The sequence below is a fragment of the Kwoniella shandongensis genome, chromosome 9 (assembly GCF_008629635.2).
Source record: "Kwoniella shandongensis chromosome 9, complete sequence".
NCBI lineage: Eukaryota > Fungi > Basidiomycota > Tremellomycetes > Tremellales > Cryptococcaceae > Kwoniella > Kwoniella shandongensis.
In genome coordinates, this window is record NC_089295.1 from 681449 (window position 1) to 705837 (window position 24389).

Sequence of the window (24389 nt, forward strand, 5' to 3'; positions counted from 1 at the left end):
TTTGTTTGTTCTTCACCCATCAAGTATTCACATCGGCATTGTGACCCCACTGATACACAGCCACACTATCATCATACAACATGCCTTGTCCCACTGCAAACAGCATTGTGGCTGTCAGCATCACCACTACTGATGACATGACTTTGCCTGTAGTCAGCCACCGGCTATCTGCTAAATGTGATTATATGCCTTCTCTTGACAACCCTGAAGTGCACACCATATATGATGACCATACAGTGAGTGCCAACATCCACTCCGGGAAGCAAAGACGTCGCTCCTGGCCATTCTTTGGAGATTGGGATGTGCCTGACGTGGACATGTCTACATCTTGGCCATGTCATGACTGTTGTTCATCATCTGGCGCATTGCAAGAGGAGATTGATACACTGAGAGAGGAAAACCTCAGACTCTGGTTCGCATCGAAAAAGGCACACAGTGACTTGGATAGATCTTATCAGGAGAATGAGAGGTTGAAAGCAAAGCAGATGAGATTCAATGAGAAGACACAATTCTGGCAGACAGAGCTGATGGATAAGATAAGACGATTGCGGATGGTGGTATTGGAAACACATGCAAAGACAATGATCAAGCTCACAAGGTTTGACAAGAGGTCAAAACAGGTGTCATATCTAGCAAGTCAGTATCTGGGTACAAGTACAGTACCGGTAGCAAGTTCACTTACTCAAGTCATGTCCATTGAGTCTTCAGCCAATGAAGATGTAGTGAGTGCACTGAGTGGCTTGAAAGAGACACTAGTGGGAAATAACCACAAGGCGAAATATTACTGAACCGATTGTGATGTTTTCAACTACACACATTGCACATGACTCCTTATGTCATACCCTTGCTATATTCCTTACCATAATCATCGAACTTGTCAAACTTGTACAACAGCATCTGATGACATGCTTTATACATGATCCAACACCGCCAAATTGCTGAGTAATGAGGATATCACTGGATCTAGATGTAATTGGATGGGTAGATGTATAGGAGAATGGTTGTTTTTATTGGTGTACGTCTCTCTTCGGTATCTCCTGGTTGGTTGAAAGTCTCACTACATATCTCTGTGATCACCATTGATAACATTACATAGCCTTTGGTCAGTCGCAACGAACAGAGGTCCTGCTCTGTAAATGCTCTCTGTGAACCCTAATTGTGTTTGTTATTCTTGCTTTGTATTTCATCCATCATTGTATCATGATTATGACAACCTTGCAACCTTTCACTCAACCTTGTCGTCGTTGAGTGATAGGGTTGCAATGATGGACATTCATGTCGATCATAACGTCAATAGCTGGGTTGCTAGTATGCATCAATGGAGATTAGTCTGTCTGACATTATCTATTGTGTATGTGATACAAGTCTGGAGCAGCTACAAAACAGAAGAACACAAGCTCACAGCAGGTGTAAACACCCACCACTTGGTCAGTGGGAACTATACCATCTACGCTTTGCAATTGCTACAGTGGTCCCACAGTGGTGGAGTTTATAATGACTGGCTTGAACTGTGCAGTACTTGGCACCACTGTATGTGGAACTGTATCAGAATTCCTCCTACCACTGGTCTTCTATGTGTGATGTGTCATAGTGATATGTCATTTCACATCCTTACAAGCAGGTTGAAAAGGAACCATATGCCAAAGGAAGTAGTTCAGAAGCCAGTCCTTGTATATGTTTTGCTTTTGCCTTCTCTTGTATCAAGCAATGGCCGGCGGTATGACAACATTGGGTGGGGATTCCTCTCAAGACCTACATAAGAGCTTAGCTCCCAGCACCCTGATGTTTGTTCCTCTCTCATGAGATCTACCCATATCTCTAGGCTATAAATCAACTCTTAAATACAACAAGATTCCACTTGCCAATCTACAGCCATTATCACATCCCTACAACACAACATGCCGATCAGAAATGTCACTTCCTACTACAATCCGCAAGGTTCTTTGCTGGTCACTTTGGGAGGCACTTCCCATCCAAGTGAGAGCAACAGCCTGACAATGCACCCTTTGCCTTCTGGAGTGCCACTCCCTCCACAATTGGGTGTATGGGCCAGCCAGACTCCAAGACAACTCCCCAACACACCAATGAGAGCTCACTACACCTCACCACGCAGGATCACTGGCTTGGGGTCCAATCACCCACATTTCGCTGCATCAGGTGCTCCAACCCACCACAACAGCATTTTGCCTCCCAGAGGGTTTTCATTTTCTCCTGCCATTTCTCAATACTGTCCTCAGCATTACCGTGTGGTGGATGGGAGTTGCATTTCCTCACCTGTTCTGACAAGTCCTGCCAATGTCATCTCATCTGCTGCAGGCGGGAACAATCCTGCCACTTACCAATTCCTTGGTTATAGTGACAGTGCCTACCTTCAACCTCATGGCAATGGCCGGTATTCTCAGCCAGCCATGGCTTGGGCCACTTCTGAGGTCCCAACTTCCACCAGCAGCTCTGATTCGGATGGTCTGCCAAAAGACCTTGCCTCAAACCCTTCACACCACAGTAGCTCACGATCAAATCTCTATTCGAACTTCATTGATGAAGATGGAAGGATGAACAGCATTGATCAGACTACAAGGAGTAGGCATTGTGCATGGCAAGAACAGTTGCAATCACTGAGAGGCAAGTTGTATGCAGATGGAAGTGGGATGAGCAATGAGAATTTACTAGGCATCATACATACACTCATGGCTGACAACAAGCATCTGGCTGAAGCAAATGAGGAACTGATTGAGCAATCTTGCTATCAAAGGCAGACATTGAAGCATGTGTGGGAGGGAAAGCAACAAGGTGAACGTAATCTCCATCACGTCCTTCAGCGACTTGACAGCACTTCCGGGAGTGAAGAGAGGCTTCAGGCAAGGATACAAGCATTGGAGAAGGAAAATCAAAGGCTTTCAACTAATTGATCTGTTGCACACATAGATCAAGTTTTGAGGTCAAATGCAGAATGAATACTTTCTGAAAGACTCCAAGAGACATGGAAGAAGCCAGTTTGAAGGGGAAAAGGGGGATGAACAGTACATGTATCATTTCATAGTGGGGTGGATGTGACTAGGGCACAATGGTAGTGTGAATATGTTTGATGAGCTATGCAGTAAATTTCCAGGTTTTTGCATATTTTGGTCATTGTGCTTGGTTGGAAGGCATCTTTGTGATGTTTAAGGGATTGTATTGGGCTCTACATGCTGTAGAAAGTCACCACTCTTCCCAAGGCTTCCTTGGAAGATTCCTATGGCTGGCTACACTTGAAGGCCATTCCTGAACATCTGTTCTTGCTTTTGTGAGAAAATGATTCCTTGACATTACCACATCAGAATTACCAAGAACCCAGAAGTGCACAAGGAGTATTGACTTCCTAGAAGCCATCAGCATCTTGACATCTCAGTTCTCATACCCAGAAACTTCAGCTTCTTGTGCCACTATGCAACTGTTGTGCTCAGTCTTTCTGTGAGTGTATGATATCCAGTCTACATAACACTTCTATTTAGCCAATCATCACCTCTCTTTGAAGGTCCTACACAGACACCACTCAGAGTTTCACAGCATTGCCTCACACATTGCACACTCACATTCACATTGTTATGTCTTTCAGAAGTACCAACAAATCCCAACCTTCAGGCTCATTGCCACCTGAGCACACGCACCCTGCCCTCAACAGGTTCATTCTTCTGGACACGCTAGAGGAATCTGGTCAGCCGGCTCAGACAGCACTATCATGGGCTGATCAGGTTGAGGAAGAGATGGGGTCGTCTGCTAGTACCCAAACTGCCTCTGCCTTTGCTACCAGTTCCCCAGCTCAAACATCAGTGACTACCAAACCTTGCTCAGTGAATTATCTGACATCCAAATTCACTCGTCATACAGGGCAAGGGCGATCATGGGCTGATGTGGCAGATACTGGAACCACAAGCAGCACCTTCAAGACACAACCAGATGAATTCCCAAGTCTCCCGACCATGCAAGTCAAAAAACCTCCTTCTCCTCCTCCTCCTCCTCCTCCTCCTCCTCCTCCTCCTGAAAAGCGCGTCATTCCTGGTCTGATAACTACACAGATCATTGACTTTGTAGCCAGTCATGCTGAAGAGAGTATTACTCCTAGTCTGCCATCTTCACAAAAAGAGGACTCTCATTCCCATACTGTTAAAGAGCGTACATCTCGTGTCAATGTTACCAGTGAACTTGTTGGTAATACCTCAGGGAAGAGGACATCATTTGTGAAAAGGTCACCAGCACAGATGCCATATTACAGAACTGGGAACAGGTTCTACAGAAAGCCACCCGCCAGTGCAGCAGCAAAAAGCAACAGTTCCAGCCAACTGACCACTCCACCACACTCCACATTGGCCTCCAGCGAGATCAACAAGGACAATGATCCACAACATCTGCAAGCTAAGATCAGTCGATCCATGACCAAGACAGACTACAATCAGCAAGACACGACTCAGAAGAAAGATGAAGGGGTGTTACAACCAAACCACCTTGGTCTTGAGCATCCAGCCAACCCAGCCAACCCAGCCAATCCCTCCACACAGGCCCATGATACATCCTCTGCTGACTATCTGAGCAGCCAGAGAAGGCAACTGCAGCTGCAACTACTCTTGGATAGAGATCGTACCTTCAATGAGAGTCTGTCCTGTTATGATGCTTCAGAAAGCGGAGTTGCAAGAACTCTCATTCTTGCCAATCAGACCTCTCGCCATATTCTCAGCTTGCTGGCAAAGACTACTATTCAACTGTGGGAAACCCAGTGCGAATTGAGAACAACCAAAGCAGAACTTGAAAGAGTGTCATCAAATCTGGATGCTACCTCCACTCTTCTCAAAGAAACTCAACTGGATAATGAGTATCTCGAAGCTGGAAAAGATGCTCACAAAGTCAATCCAAAACCATTCAGCAACATGTATCATCGGGACAAGGTAAGACACCTTGACCAGAGCTGGAGACAGCGGGATACACACTGGCATTAGCAGAACTGGTTAATGAGATCGTGTGAAGTAGGTAACAAGTTACGTTGAAGCGTGGATTAGGAAGTGGACTGTTTGGGTGAGAAACGAATCACATCGCAGAGGGAGAACGTGGATTGGCAGGGGATTGCTGCTCGCGTAGAAAAATGGTTCTCGCAGACCCAACAACCGCTGCGGTATATGATGGGGCAAGGTATGACAATTGCGGATCATGTACGTGGGGCTTCCAGCATCTGTGATTAAAGCGAGAGGAAGTTTTAGCATTGTATACTCTACGTAATGGATAGATAAGCAGCCTGGCTTAGCGCGATACTGTACAAAATTATGAGCGTCACTGATCAGCAATTGTCCTGACATAAAGCTGCTTAGTTATCTTGTTTACGACGGGCCACCAAGCAGTGAACCGAAGCGGTATGCATTGCTAATGAAATAGAAGGCGTGACCTTCCTTTACACTGCGCCCCCGTAATTCAACGGATCTTGAGACAGCTATCCATTGTAGTCTGGTTGCAGCACGACGCATGTAGGCTTCGCTCTCAATGTAGGCTTTGCCCACTCTGTAGTCTGAATAAGCAGACCTCTATCCGCGATCGGTTTAGTTGTTCTTTGCTCCATTACATCTCTCAATATCCACCATAACCAGGTAACACTGCAACAACTCGTATATTGAGCAACGCCATCGCTCCACCATCAGACTCTGCTTGCATACTGTCAATCACGTCCTTCGATATGACTTCACCTTCCTCCAAGTCCTCAGGCCAGGCTCGAGCTGCGAACTCGGATGCCCGCACTCACGACTCCGGTCCGCACGCCCTCTCCCAGGATGACAAGGATCCATCGTTGGCCGGGGAAAGCCAAGATACGGGGGAGGGCCGAGTGTCTAGTGGTCTGCGAGATGCTTGGAAAAGTTTGAACAGAATCGCGCGTCGGTCAATTCGAGTTCCCAGGTCGAGCTCAGCTCGCAGTAGCTCTTACCAGCAAGGAAGCGACGTTGCCACCGAGCAGCAGCAGCAGGCCGCGACGGCTCCGTCTTTGCACGACTGGACTCCGGATGGTACGTCGGACGACCAAAGAGCCTGTGACAGTCCTTGCCACTGTTCTGACACAATCATCGATCGCCGTGGCATTAGGAATGGCTGTTCAGGGAACTTCAGCGTAGATCCATCATCTGCCCGAGAATCAAACAGAGCAACCATTGTTCAGGGATTCAGTCAGCCCGCCCAAGCTGGGTCTCCTCGATCTGACGTTCACATGTCAGGAGCTCGAAGGGGCGAGGCATCCGTTCCTGTTGATCGTCTGAGCGGAAAGGACACTGAGGAGATGAAAAAGGAGATTGATCAAGAACATCCTCGTGAGGACGATGCGACAACCATTTGGAATTCGGGTGGTCAGCCAACAAATGTCGCAGGCTACCTGGAGCACGGAGCTCCTCCATCGGAAGTCGAGGAACTACAATCGAAACTGACAAGGTTAGAATGCGCGTACACAGCGTTGCAAGCAGAGTTCGCTGCAATAAGTGGTCTCGCGTGCAATTTGCAGTCAGAGCTCCAAAGGAAAGACCGACTTGTTAAATGGCATGAGGGTAATGCGTTGTACCAAAATGCGAGAGTAGCTGCTCTGGATAGTGCGGTGAGGTCATGGTCCCTGTCTTTCGCCGGGTTGGTCGTCAGACGCAGTGATCAGCGTGGTCATTCAGGTTCGTGATAGCCGGCGAAGTGAAAGAAGCTTGTGCTGCAAACGCTGCAGACAGGTCTATGTACATGTATTTTGGTGATGCCATTCCTCTCTAGGTTACGTGGTTATGTGCGGTTTAAGCATAAGGTGACTGATTACTGGGTCTGTTTCGGCGTTTCCGGCGATATGATTTGATTCCGTTGAGCGTTGAATCGAGGAATGGGACCTGTTGCTGTTTGATTCTTCCCCCCTCCTCTCGGCGCGACAACTTGATTTTACATTGTGTTTTTCAGAACAAACGTCACTATTTCCATTATAAACCTCTCGTTGCTCACACTACACCTCAACAAAAGTGGCTGGAGAACGGCCAGGACGGCTTCGACGACCTCCGTATATCCATTTCTCGACTTCATCCGCTTCGAAAGCTTGAAGACTCCGCTATTTCATGCGTGATTAGTCGCTGTCCTCCACTTTAGCCGAACGGTCTTTACCGACTTTCTTCGCTCGGTCAAACACCTTCGCCCACCCATCCATCCACCAATTCGGTCAACATGGCTTCGTCTGGACCATCGACCAATAGGTCCGGGAGGCCTCGAAAAGCATCGACAGCGACCCCTCATCCCCTGCCCCTTGCTGCTACACCATCGACCGAAACGCCTACACCGTCAGCAGTTGGAGGTGGAGGTATGAGCATGCCCCCACCTAGCTTCAGTAGCAATGGGCCAATGTCGGTTTCAGATTGCGAGTTTCTCGCTGGACAATTGCTTGAGCCAGGAATCGGTAAGTTAACGTGATTGTTTGTGTGGGCAGATTTGGGAAGCTGATGCTGCTCATGCAGCAACGAGGAAGAAGCTTGAAATCGCATTCGAGCTCAGAGATTCAGCAGAGACCAATAGGGACTTTGGGTTTTACGAGAAATATCTCTCGATATTCGTTCCGGCGCTGATCACAATACTTGGAGATGAAAAGTCCATTACATTTGTCAAGGACAATGCGGAACAGGTGAGCCAGATCGCAGTGCTCAAGGTAAATGTTCAACTGATTGTTCGTCTTAGCGTTTCCGTCACACTCTCCTCGCTTTCCTGCAACGTCTCCCACATACCGAACCATTCCGACATCACATGAGTTCGGTCATGGATCTTTGTGTCAAGCTGCTGAAGATGGAAAATGAGGAGAACGCGTTATTGTGTATCAAGATCATGATCGATGGTTTGAGGAGCAACAAGGAGCAGATGGAGCCTTATATCGAACCATTCCTCGATCTGGTCAAGCAGATGTACGCCAACACCAAGGCTGTAGTGGAGAAGGAATTCGGGCCCTCAGGAGGTGTAGCTACCGCCAAAGTAACACCTACGGCGCCATCCACTACTGCGCCTTCTCCAGCACCCGTTACTCCCGCCAGCGATGCGGCACCTACACAACCAGCACCTCCTCCGCAACCGTCTTCTTCTACGCATGCCGCTCTGCCTCATGCACTTCACTCTCCGAAAGTCTTGACCGAATGTCCCATCGCCGTCGTCCTTATCTTTCAGACCTACAAGCAAATTATGCAAACAGCTATGTTGGACTTCTATCCTCTCGTCATCGATAGCATCAAAATTCAGCCGGAGCCTCAACGGATTGCTCATCTAGAGGCCAAAGAAAAGGGAGAGATCTTTGTCGGTGTTGCCAACGGTGTGGGTAATAGGGAGATGTACGCTGAGCTCATCAAGGCTCAAGTAAAGGTAAGCGTCGTTGCGTTCGACGACCAACCCGTGTTATATGACTAACGCGTCATGGCTACATTACAGACTATGGCGTTCCTCGCATACGTCCTTCGAGGAAATCAAGGAAACAACAAGGACTACGTGGAAGTCTTTCCAGAAGCATGCGTCCGGCTATTACGAGATTGTCCGCCAGAGGATGTCGGCACCAGGAAAGAATTGCTCGTAGCAACACGACACATCCTTACTGTCGAGTCTCGAGCGTCTTTCATTCCCTACATTGACACACTCCTCGAAGAGCGCGTGCTTGTCGGGACAGGTGTTTCCAGCAGAGAATTGCTTCGACCTCTAGCATACTCCGTTGTAGCGGATCTCATACATCATGTCCGTGATCAGCTGCCTCTTGCGCAACTTACACGAGTCGTATATGTTTTCTCCTGCAATCTTAACGACGCGACATTTTCGAGTTCTATTCAAACGATGTGTGCCAAACTTCTCAACACCATCATTGACTCGATATACAGCAAAGCAGACAACACCGAGTCGACGAGAATCATGCGTGGCATGTTTTTCACGTTTTTGGAGAAGCTTACTGCCATGTCGGAGGCTCATGAACGTTTGAGAGCGATTGGACTGAGAGATAAAGGGAAGGGCAAGGCCAAAGAAGAGAACAAGGAGGAAGTCGACGGGGATGTGCCGATGGAGGAAACAACAGATGAAGCTGCGGATCGACAAATGCACGGCTGGAGAGATATTGAACAGGCGATGCCGGTTCACTCTGTTGCTTATGCGAACGAGTCACTGGAGTCGTTCTGTCGAGGTGAGTCTGCAATTGTGGGAAGCTGGTTCCTTGGTTCGTTCTGACTTTGTCTACAGAATCTCGTTATCTCTTCAAGACACTACTTCACACGTTCCGAACTCTCCTCACATACACTCGGCAAAGCGAAAATCCTCCACCGCAGCCTGATGGTGAACTACTCAGCAAGTTCTTCGAGCATAGTCTCAAGTGTCTGGCGATCTTCGATTTCGTTGGCCGAGACCCTCGTGAACCGAAGGAAGCTTTGGAGTTGCTCTCGCAGATATTGCTGTTATTCGAGCCGCACGTATTTGCAGAGGTTTGGACAAGTCACATGACGTTCTTCAGCGAACTGGCGATCACCAATAGTCAGATCTTCCCCATCCTGCAAATGCTCATAACCCACGAAACGGTCTCCCATCAGCTGGTTGCGATCCTCCTCAAGCATTTGATGAACAACCTGGAAGGGCTCGGGAGCATGGACAAACCACAAGCGGTCCTCACCTTGAAGATGTTCAAGATATCATTCCTCGCCATCAACACGTATATCGCAACCAACGAGGTGGTCCTAGTACCTCATCTCCAGAAGCTCATCATGACTTCGTTCGAGTATGCAGCCAAGTCAGAAGATCCGGCAATCTACTACCAGATCCTTCGAGCTCTGTTCAGGTCAATAGGTGGAGGTCGGTTCGAGGCGTTGTATAAGGAAGTCCTACCGATCCTGCAAGAAATGTTGGACAACCTCGCCTACCTGCTCCACCATGCAACAGACGATGCCCAACGCGATCTCTTCGTCGAGCTCACACTGACGGTACCGGTCCGACTCACGAACCTGCTACCGCACCTCAGCTACCTCATGAAACCGCTTGTTCATGCTCTAGGAGCTGGGCCCGATTTGGTCAGTCAAGGTCTACGTACGCTGGAACTTTGTATCGATAACCTCACCGCCGAGTTCCTCGACCCTACCATGGGACCGGTCCTGCGAAACTTGATGGCCGCACTTCATCAGCTGCTCAAACCCATCCCATCCAACAGAAACCATGCTCATGCTGCGCTGAAAATCCTTGGAAAGCTCGGTGGACGCAATCGAAGATTCCAGGAGGTCGACAATATCCTCGACTACCATCTTTTATCCGATCATCTCTTTGTGCCTGTCACTTCTGATGGAACGAAGCACGAACTGCAGCTTAGTCCGTTGGTCATCACGGCCAGTAAGGTGTTAGAGGATGAGACGCAGCTGCTAAGGGACGACGGACTGCAAGTGCTGATGTACTCTGCATTGACAATTTTCCAAGAAGTGAGTAATATCGCCCGCGATCTTTGCTAATTGAACTCAGGATGCTCCGAACCCCGAAGGTAACGCTTCATTCCAAGCGGTCATGACTGGCCTATTCCTCGCATGTCACCAACCGTCGATCGGAGAGAAAGCCCTTGAGTTCGTGCGTAACTTGTGCCGACGAGCGTTCGCACTGGAACTAGGAAGAACCGACGGTGGAGATCCGAACGTTAAGCCTATACCGGACAACTCCCGAAAGCGCTTCTTACCACTCACTAACGCCTTGTCGGACTGCTTCGTCGCAACTCTCCACGACTCGAAGCCTGCTGCGCGACCTGGACTCGGCGACCTGCTTGCGACAATAGTCACAGACTTCAAAGAGCTGGCACATAGCCCAACCTTTGCTGGGAAGGTTGACGCGCCGCGCTCATTTGACCGTATGGTAGCTTTCTTCGCACACCGCCTTGTCAGTCTTTGTCACGAGGAAGATTGGTCGAAGAAGATGGCTGGTGTCACTGCCATCTCGGCCTTTGTTCACAAAGTAGACCTAAGCAGGAAGATGTTAATCGATCTCGAGCTGGATTTCGTACGAGCATTATTGTTCTGCCTACGTGACGCCCCGAAGGACACACCGAACTCATCGGAAGAGATGATCGATCTTATCAAACACCTGATTGGCACGTGTCAATCCCAAGACGACGGCAAGCCTAGGCTTCCTCGTTTGGCGGAGGCACTTGTTGGAGAGCTAAACAGCCAAAGCCCTCTGGCTCGCGAAGCGTCGCAACGATGCATTGCAACTCTCGCTGAGGTCACGTCCCAATCAGTACCCGATCTTATCACAGGCATCGCTAAAGCCAAACTGCTCAGCGTGGACCACGGACCCATCTACTCGAAGCCCTTACGAGCCTTGCCGTTCGCCATGCAGGTCGGCAATATCAGCGCTGTCACATACTTGATGGATCTCCGACCTTCGGTCCCCGAAACGTCAGAAGAATTCGTCAGACTGCTTCACGAGGTATTGGCGTTGGCGGACGTAGACGATGCCAATCTGATTAGCAAGCCAGCGACTCACAAGCAGGAGACATGGCTGAAGACCTTACGAATCTCATGTCTGCGGTTGTTGAAGTCGTCCATGGCGACACCTGACTTCCTGAATAAGCCCAATCTCGCTCAATTGCGTGCTCGGTGAGTGGTCTTAGTGATGGCATGCTTGCTGTACTTTCACTAACTAGTCGTGTTGTGTCAGTATCATCCAAGTCTACTTCAAGCACGTGTACTCGACGAATCCAGACATTGTCGATGTAGCGCATGAAGGCTTGCGGGATGTCTTGCAACAACAGAATAAGCTACCCAAGGACGTTCTGCAGCAAGGGTTGCGTCCCATTTTGGTCAACCTCGCCGACGCCAAACGATTGAGCGTCTCAGGCCTTGACGGTCTTGCTCGATTCTTGGAGCTTTTGACAAATTACTTCAAGGTTGAAATTGGTGTCAAACTCTTGGACCACTTCAAAACACTCGGTGACCATCAGATGTTGATGAAAGCCGCATTGTCACCCCTTGAGGACAACCCTGACATCTCCAGAATGGCACGACTGGTCAATATCTTCCGACTCCTGCCAGCGAACGCTATACAATACCTGAACGACCTCGTTTCGAATGTTGTCGAGGTGGAATCATTGCTCCATCAGTCGGAGCCCGGTCCTTTCACCGAGAACCTCGGACGATATCTCAACAGGTACCATGCCAATGGTGCACAAAATCTCCTCGATAACATCCGAAATCCGAGATACGTATGGACCTACCGAAACATCATCGCTTCTGGGTGTGCTCCGAACCTCGTCGAAGAGTTGTCTAGCCGCGCCGAAGCGCTGTGTCAGCTGTGCTTTAACAACACTGAGGCGATCGATCTTGTCCTTCCAGGTCTTTATCTCATTCGAGAACTATCGCGAGTCTCGCCAACATGGTTGTCGGATAGTGAACCCGCTTTGGAACCCCTCGTCAACGTCTGGAGAATGATCGTAACCAAGTCTCGCGACGCCAAAGCCGACATGACTGGCTACCAGTACCAACAAATGCCATCGCTGCTGTTGGAAATGTTCATGACGAGCTTGAAAAACCAACAGCACGTTCCACTTCTCTTCCACGTCGTCGAGGCTTACGAAGTCCGAGCGTCATTCGAGCGATCGCACGTCTCTTTCTTCCTCTACCAGCAGGTTGCTCTACAGGAATCTGTCGAGTATCGTAAGGAAGTCATCGAGTACTTCTTCAATCTATACGAGGAGGACAGCGTCTCGTGGGCGTTCAAGACGAACGCGCTCCGTGTCATCGTTAATCCTACTCTCCGCGTTTACTTTTCCAATCCAGACCACGACGGTGCTTTGGTGTCCCCTCAATTGGTTCAGAAAATCGCCAATCTCATGTGGCGACCACTTGCGGCTACGGCGGCGGCGAAGCAGAGGGAAGACACGCATCTTATCGAGGTGTTCGCTTTGACAACCTTGCTTGTTCAGCACTGCAGTGCCAAGGTCAATGAAGCTAGAAAAGAGATTTTCAAGCTGGCGTGGATGGGTATCAACCTACTGGAACCGACCGTCAAGCTCATGGCTTACGTCCTCGCGGCTCGATTCATGGCGACCTATGAAACACCCGTCAAGTTCGTTCGACTTACATGGACCGGTGTCTTACGACTCAAGGATACGGATAATAGGACTCTTTACCGACAAGCCATCGACACTTTGGCGTCGTCTCTCTCAGTGCGAGATCCTCCACCAGCCAGCGGGACGCCAGAATGGGCGAAGCTTCTTAGAACAGTTCTCATCGAGGAAGGACATGCCACGAACCAGCTTGTCACAGTGTGCGAGCTATTGGTCAACCATCCTGACTTGTTCTACGACTATCGCGAGCTTTATGTACCGCACGTGGCGAACTCCTTGTCGAAGTTGGCTTTCGTTCAGGCCGCTACTCCGGAGCTCAAAAAACTGACTGTCGACATTGTTGAACTCATCTTTAACTGGGAGAAGCGAAGAATAGCAGCTCGAGATGCCGAAGCATTGGAGGTCGACGTTGGATTAAAACGTAACGGGGACCATTCGACCGACCATTCGCCCGCTAAAAAGCAGAGGATTGATCGTGCCGGAACTGCGATATCGGGAAGCAGTGGTGGTGGCTGGGCAGCGCCCGGTCAGGTACGAGAACTCATGACAGCGCACCTGCTTCGACTGGTGTCTACTTCATCGGAGTCTGTTACCAGGAACGGCTTGACCAGGAGAGCTCTAGATCTTTTCAAGGAGATTTTGGGACCAAAGGGATTGCCTAACGTACATGTCAAGTTAGGATTTTTCCAGAGAACTATGACACAGGTATGTTGTCTGCTTGTCTAATATGGCTGCAACTGATTTTGGCGTAGGACATCAACGATAACACAAGAACCACTGTCGCCAATTCTACCGAGGTCATCGCTGCTGCCGCTGCTGTCCGCGACTCTCAGTGGGTCAAGGCAAACTTGGGTCTTTTGTCCAAGCTACTCGAGAAGGTCTGGGTATCCGACGAGACAGAACTCCACGAAGTCGTCGCGCCGCTCACGGAGGATCTATTTGCTGAAATGCCTACCGAGGAGAATTCGGAAGCGGAACTAGACGCCAAAGCCCTTTTGACCTTTGTTCAAAACGCCATCAACGAGGGTCTCGTGTCCAGCTTGAGATCGAGCTCGAACCTTCCCGGTACTTTGTTCCTCCTCAGGTCTTGGCTCAAAGCGCAACCCAAGGTTCTCCAGTCCGAGGCGATCAGTTCCGCCTTACTCAAAGTCCTCGGCAACTTGGTCAAGGTCCACACGGGCAACGCCAATGCTCCTGCTCCCGGTAATGATCCTGACTCGACTGCCAAGCTCATCATCTCTGTTCTCGACATCGTCCGTGACCGGGTGACAGATCTTCGAGAGCAACGCAAACACCTGTACAGCATTATCACAGCTTTGGTTGAGCGATCTCTCAGCCCCGCTCTATGTCGATACGTGTTGCAGCTTCTCCGACATTGGGTCATCGATGACTCCGAAGGTGCTTCACAGGGCAAGGAGAAGGCGGCCATCCTGCTTCGCATGCCTGTCTTCGAACAACGAGATGACCAACTATTCCAGGAATACCTAGATGTCATTTTCGAGATCTATGAGCAAGACGTGCTGCGTGGCACTGACATCACCCATCGTCTCGAGTCGGCCTACTTGCTCGGAACGAAATCGAAGAACGCCATCCAAAGAGCTAAATTCCTCGACAAGCTGGAGCAGAGCTTGCCGAGATCGCTTGATGGCCGTTTGCAGTATCTCTACTCGTTGCAGAACTGGGACACCCTCGCAGACAGCTACTGGATCCCTCAAATCCTCAGTCAACTGCTTGGTATCGTCGATCACGAGGAGGCGCTGATCCGGAAGCCGCTCGAGGCGATACTCGACTCCGATCCTATCGTACAGATGGCACGGGACGCTTCCGTCGGTGATGTTGTCCAATCCGCCAGGAATCTCATCCATACAGACAATACCCTTGCGCACCGTCTCTGGGTCGCCGTCTTCCCAATGTGTTGGTCTTCACTTACTCGAGCTCAACAGACTGCGTTCACGCCTTACATTGTCAAGCTTCTTTCGAAAGAATACCTCCGAAAGCAAGTGGAGATGCGTCCGAATGTCGTGCAAACTTTCCTTGACGGTATCCTGCCATGCACACCTCCGATCACGTTGCCGCCCCTTCTTGTCAAATACCTTGCCAAGACGTACAATGCTTGGTATGTTGGCTTCGAGATCCTCACCAAGCTCAGCGATATCTACCGGTCGGACGATGGCCTACGAGAGAGCTGCGCTAGCGCATTGAGCGAGCTGTACGCTGAGCTGTGCGAGGAAGACATGTTTTACGGTCTTGCTCGCTCTCGATGCGTCTTCCCTGAAACGACCGCGGCTCTGACTTATGAGCAGAATGGTCTTTGGCCTAAGGCGATCGAGCTGTACGAAGTGGCTCAGATCAGAGCTCGAAATAACCTCTTGCCGTTCAGCGAGGAAGAATACTGTTTCTGGGAGGATCACTGGATCTTGTCGGCGCAGAAACTGCAGAATTGGGAGAATTTGACAGAACTGGCTCGAGTGGATCAAGATGCGGATCTCCTGCTAGAGTGTGCTTGGAGACTTTCTGATTGGACATCGCCTGATCGAGAAGCCATCGACCAAAACATCGCTCGGGTCTCCGATATCCCCACTCCTCGACGCAAGACATTCGAAGCATTCGTCACTCTGCTGCGATCTCATCTCGCCAGGGAACCACCAAACGAGTTCTTCCGTGTCCTTGACGAGGCTCAGCAAGTCACTCTTCGAAAATGGGTCAGCTTACCGACACACATGACGGCAGCCCACTTGCCTCTTCTTCAAATGTTCCAGCAATGTGTCGAGCTCACAGAGGCTGCTCAGGTGTTCGACAGTCTTCAGATGACCAATCAGAGTAACCTCGAAATGCGGTGTAATAGCGATCTCAAGACCATCTTCCAGACTTGGCGAGGTCGACTACCGAATTTCTGGGACGATATCAGTGTTTGGAGTGATCTCCTTGCTTGGCGACAGCATGTGTTCCAGGCTGTCACAAGAGTATACCACCCGTTAATTCCTCAAGGTGATACCGCTACATATGGGTACCGAGGTTTCCACGAAACGGCCTGGATGATCAACCGATTCGGAGAAGTCGCTCGACGACATGGGCTTCTCGACGTGTGCAGCGTCGCTCTCAACAAGATCTACATGCTTCCCAACATCGAGATCTCCGAGGCGTTCCTCAAACTTCGAGAACAAGCACTCTGTTTCTTCCAAAAGCCCGATAAGTTCAACGATGGTCTCGAAAACATCAGTACGACCAACCTCATGTACTTTGCTCCGCCTCAGAAAGCCGAGTTCTTGACACTTAAGGGAATGTTCATCTCTCGATTGGGTCAAAACGAAGAGGCCAACGCCGAGTTCGCGCATGCTATTCAGATGGATATGAACCTTCCCAAGGCGTGGGCAGAATGGGGTCGATTCAACGACAAGCTCTACCGAGAACGACCTGAACATCTTCCCGGAGGTGCACCAGAGCCCGAACCTGGAAAGCCGAAGATGACTGAAGAGCAGTGGAACGAGTCCTACGCGCGAGATCGAGCTATTCTCGCCTCTAGTGCGGTATCTTGCTACCTCCAAGCAGCTGGTCTTTACAGTAACCACAAGTCACGAGGTCTTCTCCTGCGTGTGCTATGGTTGCTTGGTCTCGACGACAGTCGCAACACGATCTCGAAAGCCTTCGAGAATTACAAAGGCGATCTCGTCATATGGTACTGGATCACCCTGGTTCCGCAATTGCTCATGTCGCTGTCGCATCGTGAAGCTAAGCAAGCTCGATTGCTGTTGTTACGCATCTCGAAGCAGTTCCCTCAAGTGAGTATCATTGATCTACCAGTCGGGTGGGCCAAAACTGACAATCCAACAGGCTCTCTTCTTCCATCTGCGAGTATCGAGGGAGGACTTCTCCAGCATTAAGAAGCAGCAAATGCAATCCCGAGCAGCCGCTGCTCGTCGAGCTGAACAGCAAGCCAAGGCAGCAGCCGCCAATGCTGCCGATGCCGCGGCTGACGCGGCTGCTGCTGCGGCGTCGGCTACCTCTAAATCAGAAGACGGGAAGGACGTCAAGGATGAACAAGGTGGCACTATCACGGCGAACGGTAGTCAACCCGCCTCCGCGACCGCTTCCAATGCGGGCTCGATGCCGCCTCCCGCCTCCGCACCTCCACCTCCTCGACAACCATGGGACCATGTCGAAGAGATCATGAACATGCTGAAGACTGCCTTCCCCCTCTTGGCGCTTACAATGGAGAAGATGGTGGATCAGATCTCGCTGCGAGCGAAGCCCGGGTCGGACGAAGACATCTATCGATTCTTCTCGGCTTTGTTGGCGGATGCGATGCAACAGTGGGGAGGTCGAAATGTCTTGCCCAACGACGATGGAGAGTTGAACAGTCAAACGAAGGATAATCTGGCCAAGTTTGCAACCAACTTGAACGGTGACCTGAAGGTGGGTGTGGAAATACCTCCAAGGCGGATAACAGCTGACTCGTCTTCGTTCAGGCTTCGATCGAGAAGGACTTCATGCAGGACATGCCTAAGTTGCGCGAGTACATCCGACGACTTCAGCACTGGCGCGATTTGTACGAGAAGCTTCTCGATGCTCGGCCTAGAGTCCAAGCTCTGGACCAAGGGGGTTGTAATCTCACCGAATTCCACCATACCAAGTTTGACGACGTCGAAATCCCTGGTCAATATGTTCATGTGAGTGCAACTTGACCATGAACGTTGCGATTGGAGCTGACCCAGACATGTAGCACGTCGATCAAGGAGAAGAGTTCATCAAGATTGCTCGCTTTGCACCTAAAGCAGAGCTCGGTCGAGGTCATGGCCACTGCTTCCGTCGTATCACGATGATCGGCAACAACGGCTCTTCGTACACTTTCCACGTACAGATGCCAGCTGCTCGACATTGTCGACGAGAAGAGCGACTCACTCAATTGTTCCGCATCATGAACAGTGTACTGAAGAAGAGGAAGGAATCTCGTCGACGAAACCTTCAGTTCCACCTACCGACTGCCACTCCTCTCGCTCCTCAACTCCGACTTGTTCAGGCCGATTCATCTTACGTCAGTATGCAAGATATCTTTGAAGATTACTCTTCTCGAAAGGGCATGTCTCGCGAGGATACCATTTTGGCATACTACGATAGGATCAAGCAGCTTTATGACTCTGCTATCCCGAAGGTGAGCCGAACTTGAGTAGAGCGAAGCTGACAATGTAGAATGACCATAGGTTCATTCAGCTGAAAGCGGAGGTCATGGAGGAGGTGCAGACGAAGATGGTGCCAGAGACCATCATGACCAGCGTGAGTAATCAGACATGAAGTCTAGACGAGCTTTACTGATTGATCGTGACGGCTACTACAGTATATGATCAGAACGATGGGTAGTCCCGAGAGCTTGTGGCTTATGCGAAAGCAATTCGCCCTGCAAACGGCCACCACGATGTTCCTCACATACGTGTGCTGTCTCAGCAACCGAGCGCCATCTCGATTCTACATCAGTCGAAAGACTGGTCTGATGTACATGACCGAGATCTTACCTGGTGAGTAATTTCTCCAGGTTTCCGCTCCATGACTTTGCTGATCTCGGTCCACGTTAGCCTTCGCACTTGGACAACCGCTCATTTCGTCCTCGGAGAGCGTACCGTTCCGACTCACCCCTAACATGCAGAACTTCATCACGCGGGTCGGTATTGAAGGTGTTGTCACTGCAGCCGCGACGGCAATCGCACGATGTCTCACCCAACCAGAGTTCGACCTTTCGGGCACTCTATGTCTCTTCATCCGAGATGAGGTAAGTCACATTGACCTTTCAACCTCTGAAGTCCATGCATCAGGCTCGCTGACGCGAACTTGTCCTGTTAGCTTCTCATTTGGCACAACACGTATATGAAGGACTCGCGTCTTGACACACCCCTCATCAACCATGTCTATAAGAACGTTGACAACTTCATCCGACGAGCTGGTACAATGGGCTACATCGGCGAGAACAAGGATAAGGTGCGCAAACTCGTCTCACCATCACAAGATTGAGCTGACATTCTCATGTGTTTTGTTCTCAGTCGCCCAACGCTGCACCTGTCGTTCATGCTATTGTCACACTCATTTCTCAAGCTACGGCACCTCTCAACCTCGCACAGATGAGCGAGACGTATATGGCATGGTTCTGATCGGGCTCGCTCTTCCCATCTCTCTCATCTTTTACCTTATCCTTTATTTCAGGCGAGTTTAGTATCTCTTTAGTTTATCTTTAGTTTTTTGTTCTTTTTTTTTGGTAATGTGTTGTACCTATCTAGAATTTATACGATTGACAGGAAGTAAATATGCATGGAAAAAGGAATGTATATCTACAAAAAGTAACTGTCTAAACGACCGATCTCATCGCGTCAAGGTCATGTTCGTATCATGTCGTGAAGGATCTCTAAGCAGTCTATGATGATGGGTTGGGTGTGCCTTTCGATGCTTGTGCTTGGAGAGTATTGACAAGTTGTCCTAGTCTCCTATAATCGCGAAGGAGTAATCCGATCTCTGATAATTGGATATCACCCAGTTCGCCTGTGGTTGGGAACAGGACAACTCAGTAACTTCTCTGTCCTTCGCTCAAAAGCAGTATAGTCGCGGACAAGGTGCTGTATGCAAGGTGATGATAATGATTTTTCACTTACAAGTCATAAACCTCTCCAGGGGAGGATCACCCGGATCTCCACCTCCAGTCGGACCCGTAGGAATCGTAATGGAAGTCATATTCGGTGTTATTGGCAACGAAGCGAAACTTCCTCCAGGTGAATTAGATCGAGCTGGATCAGATTGTGATCCTCCCCCTCCTCCGAGAAGAGATGACCTTCTAGCGTGATGGGATTGTGCAGTGGAGGATGCTGATCGTGAAGTCGTAAGGTTTGCAAAGATGGATGGCTATATCACGTAAAGCACAGTCAGTGTAGTACACTTGCTAGTGAGCGAGGGAGCAAGCCTCACCTTGGTATGCGTGCTAGGTATTGGTGCAGGAGCAGGGACTGTCCCCGTCACGCTGTCCGCCATAGAGGGCGAAGTGGTCATTGGTTCTCCTCCTCCTCCTGAACCACCGGCAGGATTACTCAATCTCCCTAAAACACCTATCGATGCTAATCGATTGCTCAAACTGACTCTCTCCTGCTTCGGCGTATCCTCCTTGTCCTTGCCAGCACCTCCCTTCGTTGACACAGCACTGGCCGTACTCTTCGTTCTCCTATGGCCACCTTTCGATGCCTCACCTCCATCCTGATCTTCGTGTTCCTCTTCTTCGCTCGAGCTATCCTCCTCTGATGAAGAAGGGTACTCATTCTCCCCCCTCTCTCTGATCGAAGCAGGTCTTGAAGCGACTTCTACCAATTCCTGGTTCCCTCCCCAGACCTGATCGACCGACGCACGCGAGTTTGCTCTTGATCGATTCCTCGCCGCTGCAGCTGCTGCTATACTCGCCACACTGGCTGTGACGCTCGCTAGAGAGAATGTCGATGCTTGACGTGGTCGCATACCGGGTCGAGCTCCTTCCGCACCACCAGTCATTGTTCCAGACGAAGGATCGTCATCCGGTGATGCAGCATTTGTCCCTATCAGACCTCGAAGGGCTGTCCATGAAGAGTCCATCACTCCACTGATAACCTTGTTTGCAGACCCTGCCGCCAGCTCTCCGACTTGGAACACCCTGCCTCGCAATCTCGATGAAGCAGTAGCGATACTAGCCGCATCCGCATTACCTTCGTCCATATAGTCCAGTCCGATCGGCGACAAGTCGGCAATGCTCATCACCTTGTCCGAATCGCCTCCCAGACCCAACTCGGCCAAGTCAACGTGTTCAAGGAATTCGACTACCGCTGTGAGATTGACAATGGCGTAACTCGCCTCGCCCGTTAAGCAAATTGCTGAGCGGTATCGACGGAGATACATCAGCTGTGATGCGAGCTGCGGCGGATTTGATTTGACCACAGCGTATATGATGATGGGCAGAATGAGATCGGCACCCGAAGTCGATGGTTTTGGTGCTTTTGGTGGGTTCGGCGGCGGTACGGATCGGGATTGAGCGGATCCACGTGAAGACGCAGACGGACCACGAGTTAATGGTGTAGTCAAGGCCATGACCGAATCAGACATAGCTTCTTGGATCTGATTAGAATCGGCTGCATCGGTGAGTACCAGCTCAGGTACAGGCGGACTATTGCTGAGTATCGGATGGACCATCGAGGGCGTTGCCTCACTTGTCATTGCTGTCAGAGGATCGGATGCGTCGGAGACGACACTTGGAGAATCGCCGCTCGGATGTGTCGCAGCGTCTGGTAGCAGAGGTACACTCTTCGACGACGGTGATGATTTGACCGACAAAGACTCAGGAGTAGGAGGGTGTAAGACGGTAGGATCGGAAGAAGGCGTAGGTATGGGCGGAGAATCGAGCGGTGGTGGAGGTCTGTAAGGTTCGCCTTCTGGTCGCAGCTCTACACCCGGAATCTGAGTCAGGCCATCTGCTGATGCATCAGCTGGGCTCTACTTCAGTCCAATTCACCGCTCACGCACCTACTACGACCTTGTGCGCCTTAATCAGAGCGTCTGCCTTGTCCTTTGGAGTCAGGCACGAAGTGTTTGACAGCTTCTGCAGCTCTGCGATAGGTCAGTAAAACAGCGTGGGATCTGGTTGATTTGGCAACATACCATGTCCAATACGATCAACAATGTCAGCCAAACCTTTCGCGACCGTGCCCTCCGGCTGCTCTCCTTCAGGATGTGTGATCAGGCCTAGATGATCGAGAGACAAGTCAAGCATATTCAGGGCAGCTATACGGGATGCGAGCGCCTCATCGTGCTTCGCATCGTCCGATTCGAGAGGTGAGAACATCCTAGGGACACCCATATCAGTACATCACAATGATGACTAATCCGTTTGACTCTCACCTGTTGTACAGCAGACGACAAACGAGGGCTTCGACCCGTTCCGTTCCCTCACTTGCGTCCTTTTCAATTTGCTCCTCCATATTACGTTTCGCCTTCTCTCTCTTCTCCCTATCGCTTTCAGCATCGCCATCTTGGGCTTGAACATGCGATGCTCTACCCCAAGGAACGTTTCCACTGCCTTTTCGTTTCAGCCCATCCTGCCCATCAGATCTATAATGTGCTACCAAGTCGTCGTAGATGCCTTCCATGAAATCTTGTAATCTCTCCCCTGTTCCTGTCGGATCGTCAAAATCAAGATGGGCGACGCTCTCATGATCTGATCGGCCCTTCAATATCTCGTCACCGATATTCAAGGACGAGGGACATGTATTGGGAATGACGAGTTTGATCACCTTCTCAACAACTTTGTCTGGCAGTCGAGCAAGAGTTTCCCGTGCATGAGTACGGACTGATTTGGTCAGGGTTTTGTGAGTCTCGTTGTACCGTATCGGTCTTGACACTGTATAAGCGGTGACCTGGAAACCTTCGCCAGAGATGATTGAGGCAGTTTCCGACAGTATCGAGGCGTTGTCTCCGTGATCTATAGCAAGCAAGGATGGCTTGGGGCTAGAGGGGACAGGGGAAGAAGGTTGACTTCGTGGAGGTATCGAGCTGATGTCTACATTAAGCGAACTGTCAACGCGAGATGGGGGGGACGTCGGAATCGGAGGTGCTGTGGTCGGAGAAGATCCTAGTGTGGGACTGGCAGTGCTGGATCCACCAAATAGCGAAGCGAAAGGGTTCATTCGTCCTAATTTCCCTTGAGCTGTCTTCTCTTTCTCCTTTGTTTCGGTTGACGAGGGATTAGGTCCGTTCTTTGACGGTGGAGGGAAGGGCAAACTTGCCGTTTCTGACGACAAGGAGAAAGAGGGAAAAGATGAATAGTTGTTCGCTTGTGTTGGTCGTAACGACGACAGCGCAATCTGACGGGTAGCTGCATCTCGAAGAGCAGAGAGGGTAGGGGAGTCAGACGGGATGGTGGATTCAAAGGTAATTGTGGTCCTTTACATTATCGTTAGCATTGTACCAAATGATGTACAGAACTTGACATACCCTTTTAAGGTGCCAATGAGACCTGACAGAGTCACCAGCACGTTGGTATTGCTTGCAGGATCCTCTTTTTCGTTGAAGCTATTTGACTCGTTGCTCGGCTGTTTCGATGTATATGACGACGAAGCTAAAGGTACGGGAGGAGAGAGGAAAGCGATGTGGTCTCGCAGTGTCTGCGGTGTCATCGGCAGAGATGAGGAGGGAGTGGTTGGAAGGAGTAATATTGCCTTTTATGATACAAATTAATACAAAAAAAAGTTCAAAGATAATGAAGCTGGCTCGACATACCTTTCCGCCCATGAGAATTCGTAACAAATCTCCCCAATCTCCACCTTCACCGGCCTTGGCTCTTCCAAGCTGACCCTTATCAAAGATCGCATCAATCATTGACATGCCCATACTCCCATTGCCCAAACCAATCCTCTGCCCCGCAGCTTTCAGACTTTGCAGCTGTAGTCTACTTGTCAATGAGCTAGATCCCGAATTGGACGCTGTTACGGTGGTAGGTATCGCCGAATCTAAAGCCTGAGCTGGAGGATCAGAGTGCGAAGGGGGCAAAGCAAACGTCGTTGATGTGGAAGTAGAAGTAGTCGGAGCAGCTGCAATGCCGGTTGGGGTGACGGGAGAAGAAGGTGTAGCAGTGGCCACTGATGGTGCAAGGGTCGGAGATGCTGATCCGCCATTGTTACTCAAGACACTAGCGTTACTTCCAATCGAGCCGATCCCTCCACCGTGACGTTGTCTAGGCTTGTATGGTAAATTCGCTATTGTATCCATCGCTACGGGCTTGGTCGAGACTGAGCTGGTTGATCGGTGACCTAGAGGAGGTGCAGATGGGTTTGAGTCGTTAGACGATGTATCTGTTGATGAGGTAGTAGGGAGATTGAGCGATGAGGTCGATGCACCGAGAAGAGGATGGGCGAGAGTTTCGGGTGCTTTGGCAGAGCGTGAAGCTCGACCAAGCGACAGAGAAGAGAACAGGCTTTGCTTTGGTGGAGGATCCATGGTGCAGGATCAGAGGTGAATGTGTTGACCGTGTTGCAAGCTATATGAGGACTCGAGATGAGTTTGTTGTTGCTTTACATCATCGTCGTCACCGACGAGGGAGGACTTTTGGACCAAGACGGTAGCGGTCCCCACGTGGTCCGTCCATTCCCACCTTATCAAAATTAGGCGACAATCGGATGATCGAACAATATCACGCGCCTAATCTGTTGTTGTTGTTCGGCCCGATACCGACCGTAGACCGGTAAGTGGCGGAGACGTCGGATGGATCCCATTCGGGGAGACAGAATGACTATATATATACCTTGACAAGAGACGTTCACCCCTTCGCAGACCT

The 24389-nt window shown here is 50.2% G+C and overlaps 2 protein-coding genes across 2 annotated transcripts; one reads left to right on the forward strand and one right to left on the reverse strand.

The window, feature by feature from the left end:
- Positions 1-7191: 7191 nt before the first annotated feature.
- CI109_105173 (uncharacterized protein) lies at positions 7192-19206 on the forward strand (the record flags this gene model as incomplete). Its single annotated transcript, XM_065967610.1, has 16 exons — positions 7192-7420; positions 7479-7642; positions 7696-8364; positions 8431-9163; positions 9220-10400; positions 10477-11600; positions 11662-13774; positions 13822-16848; positions 16901-17482; positions 17536-17736; positions 17790-18218; positions 18278-18340; positions 18402-18579; positions 18637-18830; positions 18902-19036; positions 19099-19206. The coding sequence occupies 16 exons, from the start codon at positions 7192-7194 to the stop codon at positions 19204-19206; spliced, it is 11130 nt and encodes a 3709-aa protein (XP_065823682.1).
- Positions 19207-19466: 260 nt separating this feature from the next.
- Positions 19467-24052, reverse strand: CI109_105174 (uncharacterized protein; the record flags this gene model as incomplete). Its single annotated transcript, XM_032003196.1, has 8 exons — positions 19467-19591; positions 19702-19948; positions 20012-21531; positions 21584-21667; positions 21719-21903; positions 21959-22999; positions 23051-23274; positions 23336-24052. 8 exons carry the CDS (start codon positions 24050-24052, stop codon positions 19467-19469), a joined length of 4143 nt encoding a protein of 1380 aa, XP_031862518.1.
- Between the last annotated feature and the right edge of the window lie 337 nt (positions 24053-24389).